Source organism: Buteo buteo, chromosome 5 (genome assembly GCF_964188355.1).
Source record: "Buteo buteo chromosome 5, bButBut1.hap1.1, whole genome shotgun sequence".
Taxonomy (NCBI): domain Eukaryota; kingdom Metazoa; phylum Chordata; class Aves; order Accipitriformes; family Accipitridae; genus Buteo; species Buteo buteo.
The window spans coordinates 5352551-5376696 of record NC_134175.1 but is presented as its reverse complement, the minus strand read 5'-3'; the positions used below and the strand labels follow the sequence as shown (position 1 = coordinate 5376696).

The window sequence follows — 24146 nt, the reverse complement described above, 5'->3', positions numbered from 1 at the left end:
TACCTTTAGATACTGAATGTCTTTAGAGCAGCTAAGTTCTGGCAGGCCAGCAGCTTTCATCAGTGCAAACAAGTGCAGGAAGAGAAGACCATGGCGCCTCAGAATCATATAGGCTTTTTCACAATAACCCCTGAATCTGTTCAGAAAGGAAGATGAGGCAAAGGAATGAAGAATGCAAGCTATACCATTTTATAAAGCAAGACTACTTATTAGTCTGAACTCTGCTGTCTGCATTGATGACTACCCAGCTCTTTCATCTTCTCTAACAGGTAGACAAATTACTTACTTTTGTGTGTATAAACAGCTATAGGCAACATATCATTGGCGGAAATAAATTCTGAAAATTCAGACCTTAAAAAGCTTAAGTTTAACTGCTAACACTTACCTTTCAAACTTTTCATTGTTGTTAGTTTTTCCTTGCTGGATGACATGCACAAAGTCATAAGTTAAGATGAAAGGAACTCGTTCTCTATTAATACCAAATTTAGTCTTGAAGTTCCCCAAAAAGTGACCAAAATCAATATGGAACAGCTGAAAATACGGAAGAAAAAAAATTTGTGTTCAGAATAGTATCTATTTTAGCTGATCAATGTTGAGTTCTCGTTACTGTATTCAAAAGATATTGACCATAGGATTTGCGGAGGGAGAAAAACTACCTCTCCCATGGCACTCCTTTGGGAAAAGAGGCAATATTTACTTGCCAAGATATTCTCTAGTGTAGTTGGATGTTGGATAGGGCAGAAAAGGTACTTACCTCTTCAATACTTGGTATATCTGAAGAAATTTCTGATTTTTGTAAAGCCTTAGAGTCTCACTAGCAGAAGCAGAAAGAGAACTAAAACGGGCACCCTACCAGTAGAGTTTGCCGTCCCAGACGGTGCGTGGAAAGATGATGTCCTGTTTTGAAGTTGCTACAAAATATTACTCGCTCAGGTAAGGCTTCTTTTCCCCCTCCTGTTTTTTGGGTTTTTTTGGTTTTTTAAATACCAAGCACAGTGCAGTCGTTCCACCACTAGCGCAGCGATGGTAAGGAGGATGCTGTGCAGAACCTTGCACACTATGGCAATTTTGCAGAGCCCCTGTAAACCCCAGATACTCAAACCCCGGCTTTGATACCGCGGGGCATCAGCTCCCCCACGTGGACAAACAACTGCGTGGCCTCTGCTCTGCAAAAACAGGTTTTTTTGTAAGCCCCTGCCCAGCACTTTTTTTAATGGGGAGAAGAGGCAGTCCTAGAAAAGGGGCTGCTGCTAGTCACAGCCCAGAGAGGGACGTTAGTGTCTTGTCAGCAAATGACACAGTGTCTCCGTCCCTGCTGTGACCCCAAAACAAAGGCACTACTAAGTTTCTTTCACCATGACTGCTTGATTTACAAGAAATAAGATGTAGAGGAGTGGGATGCTACACAGAAAGAGTGCAGGCAGGCAGTTGCCCATACCTGAGAGATACGAGTGTCAAAAACATCAGCAGCCAATTTTGTACTTTCAAATATTAACTAACTGGCTGACTTCACTGGACCTGCAGGAGACTTACCTTGCACCATATAGCACAGGGTTGGTTTAGGCTTTGTAGAATTCACAATTAAACAAGAAAGATAGCTTAGACTTCCCCTATACCAAAATATTACTGATGTGGTTTAGTACATGTCCTGTTAACAAACGGATTTTCTTTTTCCTAGTTTTGCCTTTTGTCTTCCAAACGGTGCATAAGACGACAAGTAGAGGAATCAGTACAGGTATCAATGTGAAATTAAAACCATGCTGATCACTTGCATTCATTTTTAAAAAACAAAACAACGTTTTTTTAGGAGGAAGACTATAAATATATCAGCTTGGGTAACAGAGGATCTTACCAAGGAACTACAAGCGATTTGTGACTGCTGAAGCCAAGTAAGTCTTCAGACTGATAAGTACAGTGCTTGAGTTTGTAACTGCAGACAATTTTAAGTCTGAGACGTATGAATTGCTCCACTGTAATTTCAAAGTTGGTATTAACAGCAGCAGCTGATGGCAATGATGCTTACAGAATTGTAATTCAAATTATAAAACTGTATTTACCCTCTTAATGATAGAAGCTATTGAGAATATTTGTCCAGTCTGCCTCTCGGCCGGAAGGCGAGGTACATTCCTTAGCAGTAGGATTGCACTGGGATGTATAAGTAGCATTCATGCCCCTCTTCCAGTACTTCAACAGCAGCAGTGAATCCCCATACCTGTCCAGTTTCCCGGATCATGATGTTATCACTGTGCCGGTCACCTATCCCCAGCACATATGTTGCCACGCAGTACCCAGCACAGGAAAGAGTGAACTCCTCTATAGCTTGTTCTAATGCGTCACTGAAGAGGGTGAGAAAAAGATTGAAAGAGACTTTTACTTTGGACACCCGTACTTCACCACTGGAAAAGTTGTTTTTATAGCTTCCCCCATGCAAACCTGCAGGAGAAGGTAAGGCAATCACACGTTTGAATTTCTGTAGTGCTCTCCAGAGGCAGTACTCCCATCCATCCTTTGCAAAAACTAGCTGCAATAACAACTGTCTGTAATTGGAGAGGTCCAGATAAGGTTGTGTCTACAATCTCAACAAAAATGGTTTAGTCTCAACTAAATTCACTCATTTCTAGATCTCCACAGATCCAAAACACGGAAGCAGGCTCCCAGAATGCTACATCAGAGAAGCACTGATGTATTGCTGCTGTCTGTTTCTGTATCTTGTAAAACCCCAACCTACACAGCTTTTGTGCTGCTTGCTTTTTTCACCTCCCAGTTTTGGCATTGCTCCTGCCCCTTTTCCAGCTGCCACCACGCTATCTCTGGAGAAAGTAACGTGACCAATGGGAAGATCAAGGTTTGGATCCAGCCTGTGAACAGTGCTACCTTAAGCGATTAAAGATCAAAAACCCTGCACACAGTAACCCAGATGCCTCCATTTCTGCTCAAGACCCATACAGATCCACATGATGCCTTCCAGTGTGCCAGGCAGCAAAGCAGCCATAGATATTGTGGGACAGCTTGGGAATACGCATAACTGAAGGAAAAAATTGAGCGAAGCAGAAGAAACGTCTCTAGATGGAAGGAAGCAGTAAAGCAGCACTGAGTAAAAGGTAAGCCCACTTACCCTGGGTTCTTGGATTTTAGCCAGTTCAGCAGTGCATCCTTGTTGAAGGCTGCAGTGGCCGCCATGTTGCTCTTGTTCAGCTGGATGTTGGCAATGGTATCTGAATGCATGACTACTTCTATCAGTCCCGTCTTGTCTCCTGTGGAGAGGCAGCCGTAAGGGGTCATCCTGCAGAGATGAAAGAAACCCTTCCACTGAAATCTTGCCCAGAATTGGGTTGTGTTGACTTTTAAGTTTTCCCTTGTCTGCCTTATCTACTCCATGTCTTCTCTGCATTTCTACTCCTCAGTACCACAAAACCTGACTAGCTGCTCATGGAATACTACACAGACCTGTCGGGGACAAAATAAGCTTACAGACAAAACGGCCTCACCCCACGCAATTTATCATTGCAGCGGGACAACTGTGTGTACATTACTCACCTCAGGTCCAGGCCCTCCTGCTTCCACAGGATGTCCATCAACTGGATCATCTGCAGAGTCAGCATGTCCTGACGAAGATCTGTGCAGCATTACCAAGGAAAAAAGGGTCATAAGTACCTCTCATTCTCCGCTCATCTTGTGCTCTTGCAAGTGGCACTTGTCTTGCCCCTGAAGAGGGGCCTTTGCCATGTTTGTCACTTGCTAGGTCGAGCTAGTAAAGAACATCAGCACAGGGCAATGTTTACTAGTGCAGTAATAGTGTAAAGCCACCATACCAGATACCTTAACTTGGACATGATTATACTAATGGAGGTATACGCTACTTCACTTTGCCAAAGCCCTTCACGGGGTAATGTAGCAATTTAGAAAACATCTGTCCGGACACAACACTGAGCAGCAGCCACTCCAACCTTACAAAGCTTGGACTGCTGTAGCTCTTTCAGAGCTCACACCAGGTTTCCTTTTACTGTGTGAGGTTATCCAGCTACTACTGTGCTAAAATCTTAATGAAGAGGGCAGCAAGTGGAAATAGAGAGGAGAGTTTATTATATCTCCAGCTTACTGACAAAAAACTCAAACACGTTGGTAGTCCTCATCTACACATATTTAGGCCCACTCACCACAATAAATATCTGAAACTATTACGCCTATGAAAACATACCCTTTAAAGATTTGACTTACCATCTCCATTTTTAAAAATAATACCCACTCCACCTCCACCTGTCTCTTCATTATTAAACACAATCCATAAAGGTTTCATTTTGGAGTCCATAAAGGTGCACTGATCCACACTAGAGGAAACAAGAACACTACCATCAGAGTTTCCATCTATTAAAAAAGCAGCAGCCATCTAAGCTGCAAATTCAACTGCATTTACAAATGCGAACAGGCTGGTGAATTCCGTGAGGAAAGAGGACCTTGGGGTAAACAGAAGCCTGGCTCTTCTACTGCTGAAAAAGCCTGCGGCACAAATTAAGAGATACAGCTATCTTCCTTACCACACTTCAGCGAGGATAATGTTGGGGTTCAGGGGGGACTGGAGGTGGGAAAGTGCTTCAAGGTAAGTTTCCTGCTTCATGCACATATGCATCATCTCCTTGGTTTGAGGCTTGGTGGCCTTCTGAGAACTCACTTTAACAAAGTCATTCAGAGCTTTCATCTTGTTGAGTGCTTCTCCCTGAAAAAAAGGAGGGATGGAACAGGGTTAACAAATAGGAAATTCCTGGAGAAAGTTTAAAAACTATTAAAATCTACTGTGAAATGTAAACCTTCCGTGGTTGTATCTCTTACCTTCTCTTCATCTTGTGGTAATTTCATATATTGCTACAAAACAAATTTACTACTCTCTGCTTGAGGGAGATCCATAATCAATTATGGATATTCTGCTAGGCACAAATGCATCACAAGGTAATGACTGCACCAGGAATAATGCACATTATCAAGCACCAAAGGAAGAAGGGAGGTGCAATAGTTAGAAAAGTGAGGATGAGACCTATAGTCCCTGCCATTCAATGCTTTTGAGGAGTTCTGGTTATGCAAAAGTGCCACTGAGGCTTGAAAATAGAAGCAGCACTGGTTTGTGGGCAAATGTTAGATACAACATGTATACATGAGTCCCTCACTTCTGAATTAAGTACAGTGATCCTTGATAGGTAATAGAGAAGTTTTAGAGAGTGGGTAAAACAGCAGGATTGCCTGACACAGCAACGGAAGGAAAGACTGCACCGCTCCGAATCAGACAGCCAGTTGTGATCAGCTCCTACTACCATGGTAACTCATTTAACTCATCTAATAAAAGCAGTGGTTCTTGAACATTTCAAACCATTCTAGACACATAGTGTAGTTTGGGACATGTGCGGGTGAGTAAGAGATGTCACATGTGAAGGGGAACTCCAGGCTCTTACTAGGATATGCCAAAATCAATATAGCAGTTAGTTAAAAGGCTTTTTTTATATTACTGATAACATTAAGTTGGAGAAGCTAACAGCTGAGAACCAGCTCCAAGCAAGAGGGAAGTCAACCTTACGGCTAAAAGCAATTTTTACCTGTTTCATCAGAACTTTCATATGGTGGGTGCTGCCTCTGCAGTATGCTTCCAGGATCAGGCCAAACCTCAAGGCAACTGCAGGAACATGCATTTCTGACCTAGCGGAAGAAGGGAGGTTAAAGCAATTCTGACTCACTGCAGTGAGTGACTAATTCTCCCATTCATGCCAGCACAAGGAAGGAGGGAGAGGAGGGTGCAGATTTTTCTATGTACTGGGGAGGGAAAAAAAATGCACTCACCCCCAGAAGGTGATGCAGAAAAACCATTGCTTGAAGTGATGAGACATCTTTCTAAATGACTGAATTGCTAACCACTCCTTTAAGAACATTACTTAAGGAGCAAGGACAGTTCAGAGCCTATGGCTCAGAACTGGCAGGTGGCCATGGATGTCCAAAGTACATTTCAACTCACAGGCATGTGTGTATATATATAAATTCTGAAAACAGAACCTAATCCAAACACCATCCCAACAACATAAGAAAAAAATAACAAACAAATTAAAAAAGATTGTGTGTCCTCCTGGAATAATCCTTATTCAGTCTCCCAAAGTAAAAAGCAGCAATTCCTGGGTTTTGATAATCACAGCAAGGAAGTCCCACCAATGCTTTGATGAAAGACATTAGCTAAAGGACAGCCAATAGCCTTTAAATAAACACCCTGACATCTATACATAAAGACAAGCTTACTGTATCGCTTCAGAGCAATGAGGAAACCAGTAAATGCTGGTTTCACTCGATTACCGAGAAAAAGCCCAAAACATTTGCTCTTTACCTCAGATGCCAGAAGAGGAAGTGGCCGATCTTGCGGTTGGATAACGCCCTGTCCAGCAGGAACTTGGTTAATTCACAGTCTAAGTAGGATTCATACTTAAGCACCTGGACAAGCTGTAGCAGGTATTGGAACAATTCATGATCTCTGTGGACAGAAAGGAATAATAAAAGACAACCTTATCTTTACTGCAACAAGCATACTTGCAAAAACCGCAGAGACAAGACTGTCAGCCTTGTTCACAGTTCCCCTTAGCAGCCCTAAACATAAATAGAAAGGGGCTCTGCATATCCCTTGTGGATAACACTTACGTCAGCTTCTTTAATGAGTTGATAGCAAAGGAACCAACATAACGGTCAGGAAAGCTAAAATCCAGCAGCTCCAAGGCATTCAGGACAGGCAACTCTGGCCAGGTCTGAAGCAGGGAAATCATCTGTAAGGGGGGGGAGGGGGGTGGTGGAAATAGCAAAAAAAGGAACAAGCTTTTTATGACAATTGGTATAAATCTAAAATTTTAGTGATGGAAGAAGAGCTCCTTTGTGGGGAGTCACTATTTATAGATGCCTTAGAGCAACTTTGCAGACACCAGGTCAAAAATCATCAGGCCAAACTTTCCAGCAAGGCTGACAGGAGGAGCCATCCAAGTCCACCACAGGGTTACATTTGCTGTACCACAATTAGTGGAATAAGCTCTTTGGGAAAAGCACTTTTCTGCAGCATAATAATGTAGACTAGAAAGGGACCTTTAGAAGGTCCTGTCAAAGCTCTTGAAGTAAGAACAGCATCCCGCAGCACAGACACCATCCCTAACTGATGTCTAACGTTCTCGGTGGAAGAGATTCTCTGACCCCCTGAGGTAGGCTTGTACTGGTCTCTCACTATCAGTTAAGAATATCCAATCCAGATCCTACTTCTGCTGCGAATTAAACAGACTTTTTCTAGCCTCCGGTTTCTAGAGGGAATAAAGCAAGACCTTGCTGGCCAGTAATGAGTCTGGGAGAGCGCACAGAGCCAAACGGAGCTCGGAAGAGCCAAACCTCAACTCAGCTGGGTACCACTCGCTATAAGTTCGCAGTAACTGGATAAGAACAGAAAACTACCTGCACTGGGGCACTGCAAAACATCCCCTGCTAAGTTGGCCTCCCAAACACAAACACAGGAATGCAGACACTGAAAGATGGATCAAAAAGGGAGCCCTGGCTGCCAACCCCCACGTCCTCACCTGGGCAACATCTTCATGCTTGTTCCATTTGGTGATGATAAGCAGCTTTGCCAAAGCTTGTGGGTACTGGTCACGGATATCATACCTCATCTTCCACACCAGGTCTTTCTCATGCTCATATAGTTCTGTGTGGCTCCTCCGCTCCAATATCTCCTTCAGTTGCAGCTTCTGCTCATGGGAATCACAGGAAAGAGCATACACAGGGCTCAGTCTCAACCCAGAGGACTTGCTCAGCCCAGAGAAACCCTGTAGGACTGGGGCACGACCCAGTTCGGTGAAAAAAAGCTGGTTGAGGGTAAGGTGGAAACATATAACTTGATCTATGAAACCAGGCTTGCGCATAGCCTGCACGTAGCCGAAAAACTGATGCCAGAAGACTCACCTCCTCAGGATCTTCTGGTGCAGCACGGGGTTGTTCTCCATTCCTCCCCAACTCCAGCAGCTGGGACACAAATAAAGAGTCTGAGAAAGGCTCCTCATTTCCTCTGTACTTCTAGCTCACCATCACTTCAGGCATTTATGCTGCATTAGAGATCAGTCACTTGCCACCTCTGGAGAAGGGAATCACTCCTCTCACAGCCCAAGTGTAGGTAATGTACTCAGCAGGACCCCTCTGCTCAGAGGTGTAACCTAACTGCCCATAGAGCCCCTTCCCTGGTAATAACAAGAACAAAGGGATGAATCCCTTCCCCCAAAAGGGCACATCTGCACACCCACATAGTTCGTGAACAGGGGCTCTGGGTGACTGAGCTCCAGGCTAACACGAGCCATTCCAGATTCTTAGAATTGGCGTGTGTTTGCCAAGCAGACAGCACTACCCAAGCCACCTTGCACACTGGCACAATCCGTTAAAGCTTCTGAGCCAGAACACGCATCGGGGGGAGCATGCGTATATGTCCCTGGCAGAGCAGATCTCCTTTCTTTCCTGTAACGGGCACATTTCTTCTTCCACTTGGAGCGTCTGACCAGTTGCTGTGACAGATGGAAAATCCCCATACCACACAGCATGTTATCACTCTGTGCTGAAAGGGAGGGAGCTGTCTACTTTCACTCATTTCCCCTTTATTCCTCTTCCATCCTATAGAGCCTAATGCTGCATGCAGTTTAAAGGCAGCTCAGTTAAACCCATTTTTTAAACAAATGCTCATCTGCAAGAGTAGCTTTACCTCAGTAATTCACAGGAATTCAGAGCTTGGAAAATTATTCACTCAAAGGTCCATTAGTTAAGAGAAAAAGCAAAATTTTCAATTAACAGTATCTATTCATCAAGTTTGCTTGTACCCAGTCCCTGCTGACAGCTACCCAAGAGACAGTGACACTGTATGCTCCTGCACCAGCAAAGCTAGGGAATGTCTAAGCCTTCCAAAAAAAGCGTCCACGTCCCCTACCTGCTCAAATGATGGGTAATACACAGGATGCAATGCGACACTGGGGAAGCAGATGACCAAGGCTGCTGCACTTTCTGTGTTGGGGTTGCACTGTACCGTGCCCATGGGGTTCAGAAGTTCCCCTTTCTCATCTGAAAAGCAAAGTACATAAACCCATGAACCCAAATCTTCCGAAGCTTTGGTCCAGAAAGCAGAGCAGAGGCAGCTTCCAGCTCTGTCACTGGACATTGCCCAGCCCTGAGCAGCTCACTTCATTTTCCTGACCTCTCACAAGCAATGTATACATGACATCTTTAGGACAGCAGTAACTTCTTATCTCATAAATGCAATGCCAAGCAAAACAAGGCCTTCATCTTGGCAGGGCTCTAGATGCCATCACAATATAGAGCAGTAATTGTACTGGGTCTGCCAGCCTGAACTATTACGGCCACTCCTACAACTACTGGACAGCAGTGCAGAATGCAGGGCATCTACCGTCCTTATGGTGGAGACTAAAGATGCAAAACAATACAGCAGCTCTATCTCCTGACATACCTGGAAAGGAGGACCACATGTGCAAGCAGCACTCCCCTGTTTTCAGCTGGTCCTTATAGTCAAAGAGCATGACATTCACCCACGCAATTGGGCAGTCCTGCAAAGCAAAGAAAGCAGCTCATTTGGGTGCTGTAACTGCAAAAGCTGGATGAAGGGAAGAGAAGAACTAACAAGAAAGCGAGATATCCCCATGCAAAGCAAAGCCCTAACAATAGCCAGGAATAAGAAGTTATATAATCTTGATCTTTTTCCAAGTCAGCAAACTGCTACACAGAATACTACAGGCAGGTAACTTCCCATTCAAGAGTACGTAGGCACCCCCTCACCAAAGAGGTGCTGTAAAGACTATAGCACCCCAGGTAGCCACGCCTGTCTGCTTACCTTTTAAGTTCTCCTAAAATCAGAGTAGAAGATGGCATCAAATTCAGATATTTGCCAAAACCTGGGGTCTTTTGTGTAGTGCTGAATGGCACCAAACACTCCCTGAAAATACATCTAAAACTTCATCACCCGCTATTTTGCATAGCTGAAGAATCTCTACATTTCTGGTAAGGCCTTGCAACTCTACACTCAATGATATTTGAAGGAGCTGTGATATATATAAGTTCAGGTATTTCACAGTTTGAGGGGAGGGAGAAGAACCTTAATTTTGAAACAGGGAACACAGAGTTAGTGTGACTTCAGAAAACTAGGCAAAGAATGCTAGATATATCTGATAAGAGAAAGAAAAGGCTTGGCTCCTTTGTACAATAATAAACACTATTTATAGAAATCAAACTTTATGCTGCCAACCCCCCCACCACACCCCCCAAAATAAAACCCAAAAGTCCAACCCAGTCACACAAGCCAGTCTCACTTTAGAGGTGGGAGACTCCAGCAAGTAAAGTGACTGGGACATGGCCAAGAAAGAGAAGCCATCTCCCTGCTCTAACCCAGTTCCCTGCTGCCAGAGCAGACAGACATATTCCACAAGTGACCTAACATTTCCTGCAGTCAGGTTCCCCAAATGAAACAGTTTCCTTCATATAACAGTTTCAGCAACACTAGCATTTCACTCAGCTGCTCAGAAAACACCAAGGATTAAGCATACGCTAGCACAGAAACCGACCTGCCAAGAGGTTGCGAGGCAAAATTCTAGTGAGACGCACCCACAGACAGCGTAATATTTGAAGGGAACCACAGTGAGACATCTTTTTGTTCCACTGAGACATTCTGGAGAATATATGCGGCTTACCCCGAAAGTACACCAAAGGACTTGGTGGAGGTAGCAAAGTCAGCATTTTCCTCTAATGCGACAAAATTAATCACTTCCAAGTGGCCTCTCACAAACCTCTGAGTTGATTTGATTAGACTGAGTATCTTCAGTAAAATCCCATTTGAGACATCAGCTTCTAGATCATAGGGAAAAGCCAAACTAAACACCACCACCAGCAATAACCTTTTCTAACAGAGTAAATGACATCAAACCACAGTGCAGAGCCTGCCAAAACGCAAGGCGAGATTTTTGGTGGATAAGGTCCAGCAAAGCAACGATTCAGCATTGTAAGGACAGAAATATCTCCTGTATGACTTACAGAAACACTGAAAGCCAACCCTCTGGGTGACATTAACCCTCTGACTCATCCCAGTCAGTCTGCAAACATGCCTGTTTTTGTGGCAGTAAATGATTTAGTCCCACCTATCTGCACTGGACAGTCTGCACAGACAAACAACATGCACATAATTAACCTCAGCGTACTATAAGCAAAGCAAGCTAAAAGATTATATTAATCAAAAACAAAAAACAGGGTGCACTCTGACTGTAACCTCCTCTCACCAATCATTTTAAATGAGAACTGGGCACCTCACTCAGAGCTGCAGCTGATCATGTGGAAAAAATCCATTTCTGCAGAGCTCAGCTCCAGCAAACATTGTGATTCTATATTAAGGGCTCACCAGAATGCATCCACCTTTCCCCAGTACCAGAACACACACAAACAAGATCCTCTTAACAACTCGGCTAACCAGGCTGGTTTTGTTTTGTCAATCAGAGTAGCAAGATTTCTCTCTGACTGCTTCAGAACTGAAAATTATTCCAGTGTGACCACAAAAACACAGCCTGCGGATGAATCAGATATTCTGTTCAACAAAAGCCTCCAGCAGGAGTTGGAGTTCTGCTATTCTTAAGTAAAAAAAAAACAACAATAAAAAGGTTGATCCTGGTCCTGGCCTCAAAATGTTCCCATTCTGAAGTCTCCAACCCAGAAATTGGTCCACACAAGCAGTACTAGTGGGTTGCCTGTTGCTCCCCAGACATTAATGCACTGTAACCCTGAGAACCCTATTGATGTCAACACAACAAAGCTCAGTGAACCTCCCAGCAGTGAAAAGAAGCTAGCAGAACTGAGACTAAAATCTGTGATCACATTTATCAGCCCCTCATTTCTCTGCACTCTAGTAAAGATGGCATGACTAATCCTCACTTTAAAGCATGGTAACAGCGTTTTTGTGGCTGCAGAAACAATAATTTGCAGAGGAACAAATGCATTTGTTGCTCATAAAGAAAACTCTTCACATGCAAAGAGCTAGAGGCATCATGCTTAAGTTACAACACTGGGAAACCAACAATTCAATTACAGGCTGCACTTAGATCTACTTTTAGTTACTGAATTATTAATGAACTAAAAGTTTTGAAAGAGAGGAAAGTGAGAAATACCACTACATCTCTGATTCAGAAGCTCAAAACAAGAGCTTCCAAAGTGATTTAACGTTTTCTATCCTCAGTTTGCAGCATCTGGAACAGTAACCTTGAAGATTCTGCACTTTATTTTACCTCACCTAAAGCTTTGCTGTAACCAGCGTTTACATTCCTCATTTTCTTCCTCCTTCTTAGCTGTTAATTTGCTCCATGGGGGATTTGCATGAAAGACCTTACTAGAAAGAAGATGCAATACAGAAGATGGTTTAACCTCAACTACAAAACAAGGAAGTTGCAGAACAGCAAAATAGAGACACTAACACAAATGATTCCTCTTTATGTGCATTCATATGCTGGGTATGTTTCTTAATGGTTTTCCTGGACAAGAAATTACATTTAAACAACCTTTCCTACAGGCAACCACTCCTCAGTTTCCTGTTCTGTTGAAAAAGTTACTGGCCATCATTCTGTAAGCTCTTTTATTAATACAGTCCTCTTGTGCAAGCAAAGGGCATTTGGTTCAGAACGGTGTCCTGTGCCCTCCAGCACTGGCAAGCCTTGCTCAGACCCACACTGGCTTACTTACAGCTTTCTTGGACTTCTTCTTGGTGGAACGTGCCTTCTTTGCCTTCTCGATGACAGCATAGAGGGCAAAGCAGAGCCGCGCCATACGGGGGAGATCGCAGATGTTAATATCAAAATCCAGCCTCTGCTTCCACACCGGCTCTGAGCATACGTTCACTTCAGAGCTTGACACTGTCTTGCACAGCATCTCATTGCCATGAAAGAGACCTGCTTGCACGACCAGCTGAGGGAAGGAGAAGTTAAGAGAATACCATGAATCCACAGGGACTTGACTTGTTTGCTGAAGACACGTGATTAGAAGAGGAATGGGACAGGTCATCCACTCCCCTGAAGAGGATGGCCTACTCCTGTCCCTCTCCCAATTCACTGAGACATTAAGTTCCTTAATCTTCCTCTTCACTCAACTTCAGTAAGGGCATTGTTATCTTTTTACTTCACGCGGACTTGCAAGAGCTGCTTAATCATTGCAAAATGCTTGGGTAATCCATTGGTAAGAGTATTACAGGTTTCATGCTGTAAAGCCAGGCCACAGAAATACCAAATCTTGCCCCGCAAGATGCTGCAAAAGCTCAGGAACCTGTCACACCGAAAAAGCAGGGCAGACACCAAGAGCTGGGCCAGTGCTTATGCCAAAGAGGAGGCAAATCGACATCCCAGGAGAAGGGCACCTGCAAACAGCTGAGCCCCAAACCAGGCCTGCAGCGCAGTGCCAATGGTGACCTGCCGCCGGGTGCACATTTGCCTGCAAAGCTGCACTCCTCTTGCAGTCTGCCAGACTGCTGTACAGTCGATAGGCCAATCTCATCCCCATCTTTACCTCTCGTTACAGTATTGCTGGCTAGTCTGAATCACAGGAGTCCTCCCCAGGAGAAGGTCCCTGCAAATGATGGGGTACTGGGCTGAAGAAATAACTATTTCATTGCCTGTTTCTTTATAAAGCCTTGCCCTGCAGAACACCTGTATATGTGATATATTCTTGCCCCATTTCCTTCCTTTCCCAAAGGGCAGCCATTCCCCTTCTCCACGTTCGCCTGCTCCCCCTTCATCGCAAGCAGCTTGCAAATCCCAGGGCTTTGCTGCATCATGCTTTCTGTCTTAATTTTACCGGTCACCACCTCTCCTATCATTCTCTCTCGTCCGAGCTGAATTTCCCCTCCTCTGCTTCTTGCAGACTTCCCTGCGCCTCCTCACCGCTGTCAAGCGATATTACCACAGGGCAGCAGCTCTGTTTGCTACTCAGAAACTTCTGCAGGGGAGTGTTTCTAAGAATGCACTGCTGGGCCGCTGCTTAGCGAGTTCCCTTCCCCTTCCTGTTGTGCTGCAGTTTAGAAACTGCCCAAAGGCTGAATGAAGCATAATAGAGCATCACATGAGATCCAGCTGTCGGCCTCTGCTTTCCTCACCACACAAACAAGACAGATGCAATGGGAAAGCCAAAACACAAAACCAAAACCCCAAAGTGAGTCAGTACCTACCTTCATTCTCTCGTCTGCATTGACCTTGCTGCCTTGCACCAGTTCAATGTAGAAAGACTGCTCTAAGGACCAGAGAGAACTATAGTTTGGCTAGAAAGAGAAAAGGGTTCCGATCAGAAACAGATGCAACAAAGACTTCTCGAACCAGCACCAGACCTCATCTCGCATCACGTGCTTTTTGCTCCAACAGAAAAGAGCACTGCCTTGCAGGTGGGCAGCATGAAGTCTGTGACAACCAGGGAAGTTGTGGAAGGAGCTGGAAGGCTGCCTGGAAATTCCCAGCTCTTAGACCCTAGCTAGGAACCCCATCCCGAGACAGGCAGGGAGAACCAGCTGCCGTTCCCAGACAAGATCAGCATCTCCATCAGTGGATGAGTTGAGGGTGACCCCGCTGGGTGACTGTCCCCTTTTACCTTTTTCTTAGGGAGCGGGGGAGGCTTGGCAGCCATCTTTGGGGGGCTGGCAATACAGTTGGTTTGCTCATCTCTCATAGCAATGATAGTGGAGGAGTGTACCATGGTCAGGTGGGGCGTTTGGCCTCGGTGCAGGCAGCTGCGAATATACTGCAAAGAGAGGAAAGAGTCAGCATGGATGAAAGAGCCAGGCAGGCAAGAGCAGCCACGCAAATCAGAACTGGCTGAAGCAGAAACAGGTGGAAGGAGTAAGGAAAGGACACAGCAACAATCAAAATTCAGTTTTAATTTATCTCCTCTTGCTTTATAAACCCGCAACTCACTGGACTCATGTTGCCAGCACTGAGAATATGAAGTGCCTTTTATAGCTGGCATTTCATCAACTGACTTAAACGGCTGCATTAAGGGAAAACACCGAGAGGGATTCAGCCCTCCCAACAGCAGTTTGCCCTGCCAGGGGAACACAGGATTACTTGCCCAACTTTCAGGAGAAGAACCCCCAACCCACCATGCAAGCAAACAGACATTTCCAGAACCATAGTCTATAAATCCATTTACACAGCACTTGGTACCCAGGGACGGGCTTAGATCGCTAGCCCTCAAAAACGTAAGGATCTGTTAGGTTGCTAGAAGTATCCCTTGCCCTAACTAGCATCTGGGTCCTGCCACTGATGCATTGCACTCCTGTAAACAGCGTTGCCTCCCTGATGGAGGATAACAGGTCTCAATCCACCCTCCCAGCAAGACGAGGCCATATAGGAAGAGGGTCATTGATTAAGCGAGACACAAGGCTCACCTGGAACTGGTACAGGGGGTAGTTCCCATAGAGATATTCACATTTCCCATTCACCTGCAGGGTGTAGTCCTCTGGGTTCTCCACTGTCTCATGGCGGAAGACGGTAGCCTGCTTCTTGATAGCATAGCTCATTAACGTGATGGGGAACTCCTTTGGGGAGATCTGGAAAGTGAAGCTCTCCTGCAATCCCAACAACACAGCATACACTGTCAAATGCCAGCAAAGGGCTGAAATCAGCACAAGGAGCAGCAGTAGCTCAGCGTATAAGTAACAACATTCCTGTTGCTGACAATAAAGAGCAGGATAGGAAGGCAGAATTACCCCCACACACACATTAGCAAATAAGTAGGGATGTTTGCCAAACTGGGCAGGAGCATGTTTCAGCAGCACAAGCGCAAGGCTGGAAATCAGGAACTTCAAGTCCAGTTTAAGCAGAATCACCAGTTCATGTGGTTGCTAGTCATTAAAAATCTTCCCACTGTCATTTCACCAGCAAGGCAGAGGGTGGCTAGGGTCACCATGCTCAAACACACTGCTCTGGAAGGCCCTTCTCCCATGGGGTGGCTCCTGCTTCATGCCCAGGCACAACATGCAAAAATAACATTAACCAAGAGTAGCAGGCAAGAACAGGGGCCCATGGGCTACACAGACCGATGCCTGCAAGCAGTGTATGCTGAGCATGAGCTGAGCAGACTCTTGGGCTTCAAAAGGACAAGGCATGTATTGGATTCCATGCTCCTCTCCTACCCAAAACCAAAAAGCTTCCACCACATGTACATGCAGCAACCTCAGCTACCAGCTAACCAGTACACCCAACGCATGTTCAGGAAGGGGAACAGCTGCCTTGGTTGGAGGCGCAGAGTGTGCCTCCCAACCATCTCCACAGGCAGAGAAATCTGGAGAATGAAGATGAAACACTGAACACATGGAAACACTGTCCACGCACACATTATTCTGTCTCCAAATGCCCAAAGGTTCCCAAAGGGAAAGCACAAACCAGTTAAACATTGTCACAGAAAAGTTTGTGCTTTACCCCGCCAGACTGAAACCTGACGTTGACAAAAATGTTCTTGGCGGGGGTATGTAGAGGACCAGTCCCAAGGCCTTTGGCCATGGGCTCCAGCTGCAAGGGAAAGTTGTACTCCATCCAAGCTGCCCAGCTGAGCTGCTGCCGCTTTGCTGCTCTCTCCTCACAGAACTGGCACATTTTGGTGCGGAAATCATTCACCTCTGGATCCTGCACAGAGTCGAACTCGTGCAAACCTAAGCGGAGAGTAAGACAGAAAGGCAAAATAAGCATCTGCACCCAATGGGGAAAATGAGCCTTTGATCATCAAGTGTCTGTGAAATGGTCTTCCTGAACACATGCTTAATATTTGGCCGAAAGGAGAAGGGTCAGCCAAGCTACTACCAATCACTTACTATGTACAATTGCACCGACTCAATTACTATAGCCCTCTGCCAGCAGGAAAGATCACCCTTCTTGGGACTGCACACACACTGTTCCCTCACTAGACCCACCAGAGACCAAACCTGCTCATTTCATCGCCTGCATAAGCAGGGCCCCATCGCTATTCCACAGGCAGCAAGGCTGTCTGGGGCAGAAGCGTGTTTCACCTACAGCCAACACCCCTGCCACACTCCTGGCGAGAATGATGTCGGGGGAACCGACCTTTTCCAATGAGCAGGCTGATCTGGGAGTTAATAACCTTCTTGACTCTGTCTCCTTCTCGAGCCACGAGCCGCAGCACTGGTAAGAAGGGCTGGATGTCACAAAGCCGCCGTTGCTCATCCTCCAACTCTTGCTGTTCGGCTGTCTGGTTGATGCACGTGAAGACATAGGCCTCCGGATCGCTGAGCATATGGTACAGGGGCTCATACTGAGCATGCTTCCACACCACCTGGGCCAGACCAACAGCAGGGTGAAAGTTAGCACTGCGCTGCCAGAACCTCATCTTCCTCCTACCGTCACCCAACCACCTCACTCTCCCGAGATACACCCTTCAGCGAAGGCAACGCACAGCCAAACCTTCTCACAGCCCTCCTGGACCTGCAATCACAGGCTGCTTTTCCAGCCAAGTCTGGTGGCTCCAACTTGTGCTGAACTGCTGGGTGGATTTATTTGCAAGTGCCTTTAACTGACTTCCTTTTTTCATGCTTGCCATTTGTTTCAGGCAAAGTAAATCCCTCAACCTATTTAAATAACCCCCACCCGAATACCTCACAGTAAGTACCTGCTGACTGCTAGCCTTGTAAAATAGAGGTATTACCCCCACTGGAAGCAAAACTGGGTTAAGTAACTTGCCCCCAGTAACACGAAACCTGTGACAAGAGCCAAGAACTTTTCTCAAGTCCTCTCAACACTATCCAGATCCAAAGATCCTTTGCTCTCGGTGGATGGCACTTCCACACGACGGTTCATATTCCATTTCTTCACTCTCATCCTAAGTGCCTGCTACAGGAGACAAAACTCCGGAGCAGACGGGCCTCTGGTCTCACCCCATGTGCCTACTGGCTGTAAAACACAGACCTGTAACTTAACAGCTGGAATCAATCAGCTCTACTTAGGGGTTTTTTGGTTGGGTTAGGGTTTGGGTTTTTAAACCCGAAAATTGCAGCATGAGAAAACTTGGAATAGTCTGGCACTGTGCTTCTGTCCCTTGTGATCTGTGATTCATCCAGGCCAGGTTGCTGCTGCAGAGAAAACCTTTTCCACTGCTTTCCTTCACTCTCCCCTAACCTCGCTTCCTGCCCAGGGAAACAAGGAAGCAGCTACATTTCATTTACATATGGTTTCACCACAGCATTTTATTCCTCAAATGAAGCACTAAGAAATATCCTCTCTATCATTACTGTTCCCAATTTTCAGTATTCAATTTCTGTGAGGCAAGAGAAGACTGGGCTGGCATCCTGAATGCTTTGAGTCAGTCCAGCATTTGTATTTGACTATTCGGGGGTGACCTCTCTTACTTACATATGCATACACAAGAGCTTTTATAACGAAAAATCCAGCGTGGCGACTGGTTGGCTCAGGTAAGCAGTAACTGAACACACAATCCACAAGCCCTACGTCGCCAATTCAAATCTGCCCTTACTCCAAAGTTACTCCAATTCTCATCCCAAGGTTGGACAACTAGAGGACTGAGCCTGACGCCACTAGCACCGCCACCAGCACCCTGTCGCTGGCAGTCTCAACGGCTAGACATGGGTTTAGTGGATTGCAGAGGCTGTCACCAAGGAGGAGCTCTCATAGTGAGTCACAAGGACCTGCCTCAGAGCAACGCAGAAGAAACCCAACTTGCACTGAGTTAAGACCCAACGCGTTTCCCCAGGTGCTCCCCAAGAACAGACTCCTCATTCCAGGAGACTGCAGATAAGACTGTGGAACAAGGCTGTTACCTGCTTGATGGTGCCCAAGCTGGCATTGCAGGACACAGAGAGGTTTAAGTATATGCCTGTGGGCAGCAGGAAGTCCACCTGGATGTTTTGGTTTTCCCCCTTGGACCAGAATTCCATAGGGCAGTAAATGCCTGGGGGCATCCTGCTCACTTCTTAGCTACCACCTGCAAGAAAAGGGGAGAAAGTCTGTTGCTGTTGACTACATAATATTTCCTCAGATCTGTGCTGGGCTCTGTAGAAAGTTAATGTGCAAAAGAACCCAAAGAAAGGAAGGTTAGCATATCCTCATAGCTCAGGAAAATATGCACCTTAGTGAAATTTCCAGTCCAGTGCCTTTAAGCCACAGAGGCGTTCTTGCTATAGTATTTGCTTCTATTTCAATGCAACTCTTTCTTAATCTCTTCTAGACTGGGATTAACACCTACATCTGCATTTGACAAAGAAATTAAAGAATTCTCTTCACTTGAGAACAAAGGCACTTGTCCCGATAGGTCATCTACGACCAAACAGCCAACAGAAACAATGAGTCCCTACCCCTGGCTTTGTAAGGCAATCCTCAGGCCACATGCTCCAAGCTCCACTTTGTTTTTCCAGAGCTCAGTTCCAGTCTGCAAGAGGGAGAAAGAGGTGTTGCTGGTTCTGAGTACGCATGCATTTTTATACACACAAACAAATAATACTCCACTGTATATCCCCCCCTCTACAAGTACAGAAAAAATGAAAACTAAGGCTGAGGCAATCAAAATAGATTTGTTAATTCCACCTGCATCCTTTCACTTGGCCGGGCTCTACAATTTCGTCTCAGTACATCCAAAGAACACAAAGAGAAAAAGAATCTGAATGCTATCAGGTACGAACTGTTGCTTTCAAACACAGGGTAAGCACACACATGAACAGCTCAAAAAGCATGAACCAGAAGCCTGTCATACATTTTCTTTCTTAAAGACACATAACACCAAAGTCAGAGAAACCCTCATGGTCCATCCATTTGCCCACAAGCAAAGTAGTAGAGCAGTATAAAACTCCAGTTTCCTCCACAGATGACAGGCAGCAGAGTGTGGTGTCCCCACACGCAGGAAGAGCTTGGAACTGTTAGCATTAGCTCCTAGCAATAGACAGATAAGTGGCTCTACCTAATTCTCTTCGACCACCTCAGCAGAGAAACCAGCTCACCTCAATTCCCTCAGGCTTATGAGAGTTTTTCCACCAGGTCAGCAGAGAAACACGCCAGGAGTACAGCCTGCAGGGTGCTCACATAGCCATAGCACGTAGCTGCTGTGGAAACCAAGACTGCAGCCTCCTGCCAGTCTGACTCTTTGCTGGTTCTAAATTCAGCCCTGCAAGCGCCTTGAGCAATTTTAAGTGTCGCTTATCCTCAGCCCATGAAACTAGTACAAAATTTGCTCATTCACAACTTAAAATATGGCTTTGCAGCTGTCGGACGGTGTACAAACTTAGAAAGAAACAGAGCAACGTGCTGCTGAAGATTTGGGTCTCCCAAATCATGAAGTCCTGCTGGCAGCTTCTCGTGAGCCAGCTCTATGCTTCAGTATGACAAGAAGCCCAGCATCTTATCTGCCAGTGCCTGGGAGCACAACACTTCCCCATCAGCATTGAGGTAAGGATTCCCAGAAATATGAGCTATGTTTTATCTGTCCTGCTTCCTCAGCGCACATGCTGTATCACACAGAGACCGGATACAGACACCACAAAACCACCCATGTGCCTGAAGACGGAGGGAAGTAAAAGGAGGAGGCAAGGTTTACAAGTTTGAATAAAGCAAAACAAGTTTGCCCTCTCTTCTGCTCATTAACCATAAAACCAGCAAGTTTCTAGAATATCTGCTACCTCAGCCTTTCCCAATGGCAACAAAAGCAGCAAACTACCAGGACTCTGCTGACCAGCAGATATGGAAGACACAACGATGGCTGAACTGCTTCCTTCTGCTGAGGATTTCTACCTGATGCCACATCCTATCAGATATGAAGCATGTAAGCTATTAGCACTACAATGTCAAATTCAAGTTGCTCAATACCTTGTCTTTCCAAACTCACTGATTATCTCCCAGTGTAGAGGGATTTTTCCAACAGAACCTGGAGCGGATATGCCAAAGCAAGGATAACTCTGGACTTGCACTATTTTTAATACTTCTTTTACCAAGCTTCTCCCCTTCCCGTTGCTAAATTCAGAACGCTCTGCTCCTTGGACCTTAGATCTGATCCAGAGTGACAGTTTTAACACAAAGCGACCTCTGCATAGATTAATACTCCTGCACCACCGCACTTTCATCTTCCCTTTTGCCTTGGGAAATTGGAACAGAGTTCTCCAGGCTGTAACCTTGTTTGCACTATCTTGACCTCATGAGTAAAAGCAATTACAATTCCCTTTTCTCTGGGTCATTTTGCCATTTGTGACTAGCCAAATGCAGCATCGCTCCTTTTTGTTGGAATTTTATGCTACTGGGGTTGTTTGAGATATACTCTTTGTCTTTCACTGCAGCAGTCTTTAAAAAAAGGATTCCCCATAGCAGCTGTCAATTTTTAAAAGTCCCAGCATCATCTCAGACTTTCATCCTGGTGGATAGACAGATTATTGTTAAAAATCCCATATTGTGGTAGGGTTCTGACCTGTAGGTCTGGTAGCCTGAGGTTCAAGTTATTCAACCCACGCTTGACAGAAATTAGTTTGCCGCACAACTTGCATATTTCTCAAAGCTAGGGCAAGCAAGGGTGAGACAGAAGTTTGTGTTTTAGTGGGATGCAAACGCACGGAACCAACCTCAAGCAGGCACACAGGCTATCAAAGATCCCTGCTTATCAACACCAGGCTGTAGCCACCTGCTTTCTATCATAAGAGGCTCCCCGTCCTCACTCTTCTGACTGCAATATGCCCCAAAACTTCTTCTTGCTAGAATACGTTCACATTACCCCACTTACCTCTTCCTATAATACTTCTTCCTCCCCCACCAGCCACCATCTCCCACAACCCTCAAACACTTGTTTCAAGTGCAAGGCAGGTACACTGCTGCCTTCTGACTCCCAAAACGCCCAGACAGTTTATCAGGACAGGACGCACGTGGTGCTTGGCACCCCAGGGGCTAAGGGGGAGAACAGACAACCAGAACGCACAAAGCTCTTGGTCTGCAGTTGGCGCGTACATACACTCCATCCAAGAGAGATATACCTCAAGACCGGCCGGCCAGCTGATCTGTTTCGGTGGCCAAACAAGCCACAACAACACATACATCCAAGCTAAAGACGTGAGGGCCAATTATATTGCTCTGAGAACTTCATGTAGCCCCTGAACTGGAGGTACGCACAGAACATTTGAGGAAACTGCAGGGCCTCAAATACCTCCTTCATTCATCTCCGGCACCAATTTTCCTCTGGGCCTGCTTGTACACAAGCCTAACCTAAAAACTGCCCCGCGGTATGTACTTGCTTGGGCAGGACACCCAAGATCATGTGCTGTAAAGGCTGTCTACCAGCCACGCAATCGTACCGACTCCAGGAAAGGGTATTGCACAGGCAGCAGTTGCAGGGGCAGCGTCTCGTTGGTAGTGCTGCTGGCATAGCTGAGCGCATGAAAACAAGATGCAGTTTCCTCAAAATGTTATTCTGTTGTTTCCTGAGATGGGCAGGGACCCCACTGCCCTAAGAAATTCTTCCTATCCCACAGGGAGGCAGTAATGGAAGCTCTTTTCCCAAAAAGAAGCAAGCATACTTGATGGGAACATCAGGTCTTGCTAAGAAAAGGTAAGGAGTGACCAGCCACAGCCCAAGGGGAGAGCCCAGCAGTGGGACTAGCAGTGCGTGAACTGGCTGATGTACAGCACGGGCTGTGACTGCCATCACAGCTGCAAATAAACAAGCTCTCAAACTGCAGAGCACAGTATCGCTTTGGACTTCTCAGAGCGTGCAAGAGGAAGACAAATGCGTGCTGTCACACAACGCAGGTCACAAAGCATCAAGCACGCACCCAACAATAGATTTCCATGGGTCCAAACACAAAGCTATTCCCCACAGTTCCCAGAGAATTCAAGTGTACTCCTCTTTTCACATGTATTTCTGTTCTGTGGAATATTGTTGTAAGGGGGAAGTAAAATCTGTGCAAGACAGACTTTCTCAGGGAACTACGAATGAAACACATATGGACCCATTCCACATTGACCCCTGCCTCTGGTTCAGCCCAACAAGCAGCAAAAAGTCTTAGTAACGGACAATTGCTCCCTTATCCCTCAGTAATTTTGAGATGTGGAGTCATTTCCTAGGGGAGCAATCAGGAAAGATGCATCCATTGGTACTAATCACTTCATTACTGAGAGTCATATGGGCAGTGAACCCATCTTACAGTGCCCAGACCTCTTCTTCACTGGCCAGAAAAGAGGTGGAAGAAAATAAACATGAGACAAAATTCCAGGTTTCAGATGAAGTCAAGTCCTCAACTTTCTCTCTCCCTCTTTGCCTCAATTTATTATTCTGCAGGAAAGCTACAGGCTGCTTTGCCCTCCTTAAAGTTTCCCCTTGCACTAATTAGCATGAAGGTAATAAATGTGTTTCTTTTGCAAACAGGAGAGATGACCAAGCAGAGCTGATAGGCACATGGGACTAGTCCATGCACTAGCCTGCCAGGACAGAACATAAAACCCCTATGTTACTAGATTCCATGTAACAAATACAGGCACAAGATCACTAATAGGAGGTAGCATATGTTTTGGGTTCACACACCCTGAGGAATACAGAGTTGCATGTAAAGGCAGATTTATGCAGAGTGTAATAGACACATTTGAAATTACCCAGTCAATATTTAACAAGCCAGCAGTCAACATAAAACACACTAACACAAATCTCTTTTTATGAAGTTTATCAACCACAGCTCTGGTGTTTACAACATACAACTGCTATCAAGAGGGGAGGAAAAAAAAAAAAAAGAAAGAAAAAAAAGGCAGCAAGCTAGCAAGATCACCCATGGAGCAGCGTTCCACAAACCTCTGTGAGGCTGCAGGGTTAGACAGACACGGAAGCTCTAACGCCCACAAACAGATTACAAAATTACTAAACCCCAGGACTACAAAAATACCTTTCAAGTTTATAAGAAATGAGTGGCACAGAGCTCACAGGTGATGTGTCGCGTGGGAGACAGCAGGAAGTCACTTTCATTGCAGGCATCAACTTAGCTGGGGGAGGAGACCACGGGAATTTTTATGTACACACGTGCTTGACATGCCTTTACCACAGAATCAATACACTTGGCAGATTTGAACCAACCCTAAGCTTTCATAGACAAAGACCCATTTCGGTGAGTG

General features: G+C 45.6%; 1 protein-coding gene across 16 annotated transcripts in view; it reads right to left on the bottom strand.

Annotated features, from left to right (window-relative positions):
* PIK3CD (phosphatidylinositol-4,5-bisphosphate 3-kinase catalytic subunit delta) overlaps window positions 1–24146 on the bottom strand; it is a 33481-nt gene that overhangs the window by 5804 nt on the left and 3531 nt on the right. For 5 of the 16 annotated variants that reach the window (XR_012650338.1, XR_012650339.1, XR_012650340.1 and 2 more), the window contains exons 2-23: window positions 19376–19449; window positions 18842–19005; window positions 17115–17343; window positions 16476–16705; window positions 15443–15622; window positions 14647–14796; window positions 14234–14323; window positions 12760–12981; window positions 9497–9593; window positions 8963–9093; window positions 7957–8016; window positions 7575–7742; window positions 6664–6785; window positions 6356–6499; window positions 5583–5682; window positions 4536–4714; window positions 4219–4328; window positions 3538–3616; window positions 3116–3283; window positions 2213–2336; window positions 386–531; window positions 4–136 (exon numbers count right to left, since the gene is read on the bottom strand). Coding sequence is in view for 11 of the 16 variants with exons in the window: in XM_075027334.1 (XP_074883435.1) it covers window positions 4–136; window positions 386–531; window positions 2213–2336; window positions 3116–3283; window positions 3538–3616; window positions 4219–4328; window positions 4536–4714; window positions 5583–5682; window positions 6356–6499; window positions 6664–6785; window positions 7575–7742; window positions 7957–8016; window positions 8963–9093; window positions 9497–9593; window positions 12760–12981; window positions 14234–14323; window positions 14647–14796; window positions 15443–15622; window positions 16476–16705; window positions 17115–17343; window positions 18842–18982 (3003 nt within the window). In the remaining 5 variants the exon portion in view is untranslated. Of the gene's footprint in view, window positions 1–3; window positions 137–385; window positions 532–2057; window positions 2337–3115; window positions 3284–3537; window positions 3617–4218; window positions 4329–4535; window positions 4715–5582; window positions 5683–6355; window positions 6500–6663; window positions 6786–7574; window positions 7743–7956; window positions 8017–8962; window positions 9094–9496; window positions 9594–12759; window positions 12982–14233; window positions 14324–14646; window positions 14797–15442; window positions 15623–15883; window positions 16425–16475; window positions 16706–17114; window positions 17344–18841; window positions 19006–19149; window positions 19169–19375; window positions 19450–20014; window positions 20369–21777; window positions 21795–23920; window positions 23939–24146 lie in introns of those variants that run through there. The other 11 variants (XM_075027339.1, XM_075027342.1, XM_075027336.1 and 8 more) reach the window with 10 other exon arrangements.